The sequence below is a fragment of the Pongo pygmaeus genome, chromosome 18, assembly GCF_028885625.2.
Source record: "Pongo pygmaeus isolate AG05252 chromosome 18, NHGRI_mPonPyg2-v2.0_pri, whole genome shotgun sequence".
Taxonomy (NCBI): Eukaryota; Metazoa; Chordata; class Mammalia; order Primates; family Hominidae; genus Pongo; species Pongo pygmaeus.
In genome coordinates this window covers 65,434,512-65,442,998 of record NC_072391.2, presented here as the reverse complement: position 1 = coordinate 65,442,998, position 8,487 = coordinate 65,434,512, and the positions used below count along the sequence as shown (strand labels likewise).

The window sequence follows — 8,487 nt, the reverse complement described above, 5'->3', positions numbered from 1 at the left end:
AAGCAGGCACCTCATCAGGTCTGAGACTCCAGGCAGCTGTCAGGCTTGGAGACTCTGGGGATCAGACCAACACTCCCCACCCCACTGGACTAGTCCCTTACTGGGGCACCAGTTACCCTAGTCTTTCTTCCAGATTCCATATCACCTCTCATCAGGACAGACAATTGATGCCCTGTGCGTCAGGTGTACCATCAGTAGAATGGGCTTCTTGGGCCTTCCTAACTTGGCCCAAGTCCAGTGATACCCTATTCCCCACCTCTACCAGACCCACAGAGATAGGCAGGAGATCCACTTTGGAAAGCTCTAGCTCTGCACAGAGGGTGGGAGTAGAATAATCATGCCAGGACACAAGCCCATTTATGAAGATGCCCAAGGCTGAAGCAGCCAGCCATGGGTGAGGGTAGGGGGTGTCTTTATTGCACAGTACCAATGTCAGGTTGGGGAGTTACCATCTGAAAAGCTCCTGTTTTCAAAGAGAACTTGACCCTGTCACTCAGATCCACCAAAGGGGCCAGGATCCACCCCTGGGCGGCCCCTGGTCCATGCTCTAGGCTGATGGCCCCTGCCAGGACATCTAACTCCTGCCAGTCAAGACCAGCAAATTGTTCAATGGCATCTGGTTCATGCTGTGGCATCCAGAGCCACCTTAGCACCAGGCCCATGGAGGGGGTGACTAGGGCAGGAAGAGTAGTCACCAGCCTTCCAAGGGGCTTTCTTCACCACTTCCCAAGGCCAAAAAGGGCTTCTTGCACAGATCCCCAGGTTGTGCTAGCTCCTGAGCTCTGGGGCCCCCAGGGTCTTGGTCAGGAGCCTCCCTCTTTCGCTTGTGCAAGGAAGGGCTCTCCTCACCCAGTCGACCCTCAGGGAGGCCCTGGCTCCGCAGACAGACGATGGCTGCAGCCTGCTCCGCCAGTTTCTTGGATTTGTCCCTGGGCAGACAGAGGGCAATAAGGTGAGGGGCAGGGTGCAGGGCTGTGAGGCCTGACTCTACACACCCTTGGCAGATTCTGACAAAACTGAGTAAGGGGTCACCATCCAGGGATGCCACTGCCCACATATACCATCTACCCAACCCTCCTAGGACAATGCTGGATGCGTGGGCAGAATGCCCACTCTCCGCCCCACCCCAAGCCTACTCTCCTATGATGAGGAAACTTACCACAAGGTAGACTGATACTTTTGTTCAGCAACAGTGACAATAGAGGAGAACAGGCGATCTACAGGGCGTTGAACCTGGTACAAAGAGAAAAGGAAACACATGGCCAGAGAAATGAGCCCTGTAGGCCAACCTGCTGGGGTCAAATCAAAGGCAGATAAAAGGAAGTATTTCCAACCTAAGTCAAATGAAGGCTGCCTGTATCACATGCTCCTCCCAAGCAAAAGTGCCCAGTGGAGAAAGGCAGATGCACAAATACACAATGACCTCAAGTGTCTGGAGCTGTCACGGACCTAAGCAAAGCGCAGCAGAGCCCTTAGCTGCACATGACTATGGAGCCTCCTGCTGACATCTGGATAGGCCAGGTCCCCAAAATGAGGAGTCACCAGATGCCAAAAGGGTGAGAAGGGACAAGCTAGGAGCAGAGAAGGCACACCTGGCAGAGGGACCAGGTGACTTGGCTGGAGCAAAGGGCTGCAGGGATGAAACTGGAAGGAGCGAGGCACGTGGAAGGGTCTGAGGCTCTATGCTGAGGTGCTGGCTTGATCCTTCAGACACTGGGGAGCTGCTAACTTGAGGAGACAGAAGTTAGATTTGTTTTGGAAAAGTCACTGTAGTGGGGGTAGGGGGGAGTGGGGACACAGACACAACCCCCAGAAGGTATAAGCCTCAAGGCCGGAAGACCAGTCCAGATGAGGCAGAGCAGCCTAAGGAAGGCATGGCCGCAAGGACCAAAGGAAGTGAAGCAAGCCTATCTCACGGTTTCCACCCCAGGGGCACCACATCTGGGGCTCAATTCTGTGCCCCATTGGCTGAGGCTTGATCCAAAAACATGTCTGGGCCAGGTGCGGTGGCTCACGCCTGTAATCCTAGTACTCTGGGAGGCCGAGGTCAGGGGATCATCTGAGGTCAGGAGTTCGAGACCAAGATGGTGAAACTCCACCTCTACTAAAAATACAAAAAAGTTAGCCAGGCATGGTGGTACCCACCTGTAATCCCAGCTACTCGGGAGGCTGATGCAGGAGAATGGCTTGAACCTGGAGGTGGAGGTTGCAGTGAGCCAAGATCGTGCCACTGCACTGCAGCCTAGGCAACAGAGTGAGACTCTGTCTCCAAAAAAAAAAAACAGAGCGAGACTCCGTCTCAAAAAATAAATAAATAAATAAATAATAATAATAATTGAATAAAATTTTTTAAAAAGGCTCATGACCTATAATCCCAGCACTTTGGGAGGCTGAGGAAGAAGGACTACTTGAGCACAGGAGTTTGAGACCAGCCTGCCTGGACAACAAAGCAAGACCCCATTTATTTATTTATTATTATTTTTTTTTTGAGACAGAGTCTTGCTCTGCCACCCAGGCTGGAGTGTAGTGGCATGATCTCAGCTAACTGCAACCTCCGCCTCCAGGTTTAAGCAGTTCTCTGCCTCAGCCTCCCAAGTAGCTGGGATTACAGGCACCCACCACCACGTCCAGCTAATTTTTGTATTTTTAGGAGAAACGGGGTTTCACCATCTTAGCCAGGCTGGTCTTGAACTCCTGACCTCGTGTTCCACCTGCCTCGGCCTCCCAAAGTGCTGGGATTACAGGCATGAGCCACCATGCCCAGCCAAGACCACATTTCTAAAAAATAAAAAATAAAAATTAGACTCTGTTTCAAAAAAAAAAAAAAAAAAAAAAGAGAGATGTCTGGCTGAACTGGACAACAGGCCACTGTAAGAGGGGAGGGGCTATCAGCAACTGACCTGGCCACCAGCAGCTTCGCCATGCCTACAGAGGTCAAGGCCAGGCTCCAGCCTGGCAGTCTAGAGTTGACAGTATAAGCCATGGGAGTGCTGTGACTGGCTGCAGGGCAGGCCACAGCCAGGAACTCACCGTTTCATACACAGGCTGTGCCAACTTCTCCCTCCGGCACCACTCTAGTAGGCACATCTTAGGGGTGATCTGGGCTGGGTATGCTCTCCTGGGGAAAGGAAGGGAAGCAGTTGGGGTTACCCACCATCACCACTCCCTCCCTCAGCCAGGGCACTACTCAGCTCCTGAAAGGAGCTGCAGAAATGAGAGGAACTGAGACACCGAGCTGCCGCCTTAAGGCTTCTGTACTTGCTCCCCTAGGTTCCCATTCTTGTCCTACCAGCAGCTTGGACCTGGGTTCTCCCTAAAGGGAAGATGAATTTTGGCATGCTCAGGAAATTGTAGCAGAAGGGGGAATGAACTCCCAGTACTCTGAGGTCCAGACTGGAAAAACAATCTTCAACATCCAAGAAGGAAGCTTGCCACTCAAGATCAGTAGGGAGTGGGTGGAGGTGGGCAATGGAAGTAGCCAGACAATGGTCTTGGGGATCTAGCTCAGCGCCCACCCTGATTCCGCCTGCCAAGTGTCATGATCATCTGCTGCAGCCATGGACACTTGGAATCTGGTTTCAGAGTCAGCCTGTGACAGGGTGACACAGTGACAGGGTGGGAGGGGTCATATTCCAACTTCCCAACTGGAACTCTCCCTGGCATCTGACTGCCCAACAGCTATTCTCCACCACCCTGCTCCCCCTCTCCACACCTCTGCCAGACAAGACTGGCTCCTGTCTGGTCCTGGGGACTGGAGAAAGGCTCAGATCCCACAGGAGGGCACCATTCAAAGCTGAGTCACAATCTGAGGCATAAGCAGCTTGAGAGGGCACCACAGGGCTGGTGAGGGGCACTGGGTGTGGGTGGGGGCTGCAGAGACAAATGAGGGCTAGGGTCCTGCTGTTGTCTGAGGAGCTTCATGCAAGCAGCCAGCTCCTCAGGGCCTTGGAGAAGCACAGACTTTCAGGAACAGGAGACAAGTCCCCCCCTGCCCTGAGTTGTGGGAGGCGGTAAGTCAGGGAAAAAGTAGAGTTCAGTTACCACTGGGACAGCCTTTCAGGAACTATCTTCCCTGAAAGCACCTTCTATGGGATGCTGAAAATTTAGAACAAGTTTCCAAACCAACAAGACCTGTGGTCCCTATGTTTGACATTAAGCACGTACAGCAGCCAGTTTGCTGGCCCAGTGGGTCCCCAAGGGTGCTGGCCCCAGCCCAAGCTGAGGCCAAGCTGGAGACCTACCGGTCAAACTTGACAGCCATCTTAATGACACCAGAGGTATCTTCAGCTGGCTCCCCTGTCTCCTCTGAAGTCTTGGCTGAGAGCCTGGCCCGCTGGGCATCCAGCTCCTGTGTGGTCTCCTCATAGAAGGCACCAAGGCCAAAGGCCTCGCTAAGGAGGAAGCAGCAGATCAGGGCAAACACTTTAGCAGAGCCAGCATCCGGGGTACTGCAGGACCCCAGGGCCCCACCACTGAGAAACTCCTCTACCACATACACCAAAACACCACCGGGGCCTGGCCATCAGAATGTGCCTCCTGCCCAGCCCTGGGATTACTGTGGACTGGAAGATGGAAAGTGAATATGAACCCAAGCGTGGACACTGGAGGGAGGCTGGGCTGGGTGGCAAAGGTTGTAAAGGTCACCCCCACCACCTGCAGCCTCTCTCCTGAGGGGGAGCACACAGATGGTGTCCCCAGCCAGCCATGACTGAGTTGACCAATGCTGATCAAGCACATGGGCCCATGGGAGGAAGAGACAGAGGCCTGACCACTAAGTGGTTCCCCACTTCCCGCCCAGCCACAGGCAGTTATACATGGGTCTCAGCTGACACTGAGGCACCACCCAGAGCTACAGAGTTATGTGGTGTAGGGACTGAACCAATGCCACAAGCCAAGGGTGGGAAGAGGGCTCTGGCAAGGGTTTTTCCCTTCTAGGAAACATCTTAAAGGCTGGAAGACTCAAATGAAGATAGATCCCCAATGGCAAAAGTGGTTCAGAAAGGCATCTATGAAAGAGGGAGGCTACAGATAGCTCACGTGAGAGGGAGAGAGCCTTCCAGGCAGAGGACCCATTACAAGCACAGGTATGGAGTTCTGGAAGCAGACAGGTAGACAGGGAGCTGTGGGGGCAGTGGCTAGGCCAGCTTGTGAAGGGCCTCAACTGTCAACCATCTGAGCTAGAGCTGCACCTGATCTAGAGAATCAACAGGTGGTCTCTCAAACTGCAGGGTGATGGATGTGAGTGCACGCTCAAGGTAGAGGCTCCATGCTACAGCCCAATTCTCCTGACCACTGGTTCCTGGGGGCCTGGCCTGTGACCATCCCATTTATGGAAAACCCCCTTCCTTTGCATTCCTCTATCCTTCTAGTACCCTAGATCCTAGAGCTCTGCTGATCCATCCAGGGATGGGACGTTTCAAAGCTTTCAAAGAATCCCCTTCTGGGAGGCAAAGCTGTACCATCACTCCACTCTTCTACATCTACATCCAGAAGCTGTGTCCCTGGTCCCCTAGTGGAGTCAGCTTAGGGCTCAAAGTCAAACTTGGGCAATGCGTACAAGGACAGATGGACATCTTATTGTGCCTCTTACCAAATTTCCTGGGAAGACTGGGCAGCATGGAGCAACCTTCCCTGGGGTGACTCCAGCTGTTCTCGTAGCATCTGGCACAAGCAGTACTTGGTGTTGGTGTAGTGGTTGTCATACTGCACCGCCTGAGAAAAGAAATAACTCGCCTGATGCCCAGGCAGGCTCTAAGTCCTGGGCTATGCTCTGATGGCAGGGAAAGGGGCTCCAAGAAGGAACCAGAGATGTATCTGCAGCCAAGGCAATGTGACCCCCATAAGAAGAACCACCACTAGCCAGGAGCAGTGGCTCACATCTGTAATCCCAGCACTCTGAGAGGCCAATGCAGGAGGATTGCTTGAGGCTAGGAGTTCAAGAGCAGCCTGGGCAACATAAGACTCAACTCTACAAAAATTAAAAAAAGAAAATTATCGGCTGGGCGCGGTGGCTCACTCCTGTAATGACAGCACCTTGGGAGGCCAAGGCGGGTGGATCACCTGAGGTCGGGAGTTCAAGACCAGCCTGACCAACATGGTGAAGCCACGTCTCTACTAAAAATACAAAATTAGCTGGACGTGGTGGCAGGTGCCTGTAATCCCAGCTACTCGGGAGGCTGAGGCAGGAGAATCACTTGAACCCCAGAGGCGAAGGTTGCAATGAGCCAAGATCGTGCCATTGCACTCCAGCCTGGGCGACAACAGCAAAACTCTGTCTCAAAAAAAAAAAAAAAAGAAAAAGAAAAAGAAAATTAGCCAGGCATGTTGGCACACACCTGTAGCCATAGCTACTAGGGAGGCTAAGGCAAGAGGATTGCTTGCACCCAGGAGTTGTGGCTATAGTGAGCTATGATCATGCCACTGCACTCCAGCCTGGGCAACAGAGTGAGACCCTATCTAAAATTTAAAAATATATAAAAATAAATAAAAAAGCCACTTCGACCTTGGTCATCTACTCCTCCAGCTAGTGGTACAAAGCTTGAGGGTCACAGCCAAGGACCACGGTCAGAAACACACTCTCCTGGACAGCCTGACTGAGGTCTCGAAGTGCGGGAGCCCCTTCCTGCTTCAGCCACCACAGAGGACCTACTGCCAAGTATCTTCCAGGGCAGGGAGGGGAAACACACCAAATTCTGGCATGGCAGGTCCAGTGCCAGGAAAGGGGTGAGATTCTTCTATTCCTTCTAACGAGAATGGGCACCTTCCCTTCCCACATCTTGAATAGCCTCTAACTTCCCCCTACATGGGTAAAACACAGCATCATTTAGTTCACATGTGTTACTCATCACTACATTTATCTATAAAAGTGTGAGGTGCAACTGTCACCATCACTCCACAGACTGCGAAATGAAGGCTCAGGGAGGCAAGACGACTGCCAGGGACACCCAGTGGAAGTCGGCTGGCTGGAGGTAGTGCAGGAGAGCAGTAGTGGGTGAAGGTGGCCTTCCCCAGCCCTCCAGGACACCCTCCCATCCCCCACCCCCTATGCTGCTCTAGTAACTCCACATGGGCCTATGACTTCAGTGCCTGGGAAAGTGCCACGGCACGCTCGGGACAAAGTGGGAAGAAAGTCGGGGAGCCCCGACTGGTGGCAAGTCCTTGATTCACCTTGTCTGGGAAGAGGGCACCTGGCTGGACCAGAAGCAGCCCTGCCTATGCTTGAAAGCCGCTCCCTTTCTCTGTGATAGCACACCCTCTTGAGGAGCTGCCAGGGATGGCTCAGCAGGAATGATAACATCACCTTTCACCCAGTGAGCAAGCTCAGCACTGTTCAGCACGTTTTCTTGGCCACAGACTTGCCAGCTGGCCAAAAAGCTGGACAGCTGACCTGGGCTGGGGCAAGCCCTCCCTTGCCATGGAGCTATCCCAGATGACTGGAGAGCTGGTGGTCACCAACTTGCCCAGCAGGACACCAGAACCAGGGGATGAGGGCTGCAGCATTGAACAGGAAATAGGACAAAGGCTGCCCAGCTCTGGACACAGACCTCAGGGCATCTTACCATCCCAGCTTGCACAGCCATGGAAACACTCCATGGCAGCCACAGGCACTCCTAGGCAGGTATGAACCCTAGGACTGAAGAGGAGGGCAGAACTCTGCTCTGAGCAAGGACTGCACCCTCTGTTCAGACCCAATTCACTGAAGAATTTGAGGACCACTCACTGTCTCTCCCTGTAGACATGTGCAGCTGATCAGAGTCCCACAGAGTTCCAGGGTTGTGCCAAAGAGATAAGGCAAGTGAACTCTTCATTTTCTTTTATAGGGATATGCCCTTGGCACTACCATCAACCTCTCAATGAGAAGAAACTGGTTTAGAAAAGGCCATTCCTAGCCTGGGCAACATAGGGAGACCTCATCTCTATTAAAAAATAAAAAATTAGCTGAGTGTGGTGGCACATGCCTGTAGTCCCAGCTACTTGGGAGGCTGAGGCAGGAGGATCACTTGAGCCCAGGAGGTCAAGACTGCAGTGAGTCATGATTATGCCACTATGCTCACACCTGGGCAACAGAGCGAGACCCTGTCTCAAAAAAAAAGAAAGCTATTCCCTAAGTAAGCTATCCTAAGTAGAGGGTTATGGTTAAAGCATTCTGGAATTAGCAATAGAAAAGTTTTAGAAGTGATTTTGACTGATGAGTCAAATCAGGTGAGAAATTTCTCAATTGCTCCTCTTGGCTGTGGCTGCTCCTGAGCCAACCTATAGGCACATATACCTTTGATGATGCAGAACCCACAGTCCATGTGCATGTGCCTCTGTATGTGCAGCGTGTGAGAAAAAGAAAGATACATATCATGTGTTTGGGGTTCCAACAGCATCCTGGATCTAGAAGGTTCTTGCTATGACCTGCAAACCTCTGGAAGCTTTAGGAGATGGTAGGGGCATGCCCCCCAGCATCCTCTCTTAGGATTGCAGCTGGGGAGACCCAATACA

General features: G+C 52.5%; 1 protein-coding gene across 8 annotated transcripts in view; it reads right to left on the bottom strand.

Moving 5' to 3' along the window:
* Positions 1 to 356: 356 nt before the first annotated feature.
* Positions 357 to 8,487, bottom strand: part of DUS2 (dihydrouridine synthase 2) — a 56,377-nt gene continuing 48,246 nt past the window's right edge. For all 8 annotated transcript variants that reach the window (XM_054454027.2, XM_054454028.2, XM_063654411.1 and 5 more), the window contains 5 exons: positions 5,591 to 5,712; positions 4,242 to 4,391; positions 3,031 to 3,118; positions 1,160 to 1,233; positions 357 to 929 (listed from right to left, as the gene is read on the bottom strand). In XM_054454027.2, coding sequence (XP_054310002.2) covers positions 692 to 929; positions 1,160 to 1,233; positions 3,031 to 3,118; positions 4,242 to 4,391; positions 5,591 to 5,712 — 672 coding nt within the window. In that variant the 3' untranslated portion in view covers positions 357 to 691. The remainder of the gene's footprint in view (positions 930 to 1,159; positions 1,234 to 3,030; positions 3,119 to 4,241; positions 4,392 to 5,590; positions 5,713 to 8,487) is intronic.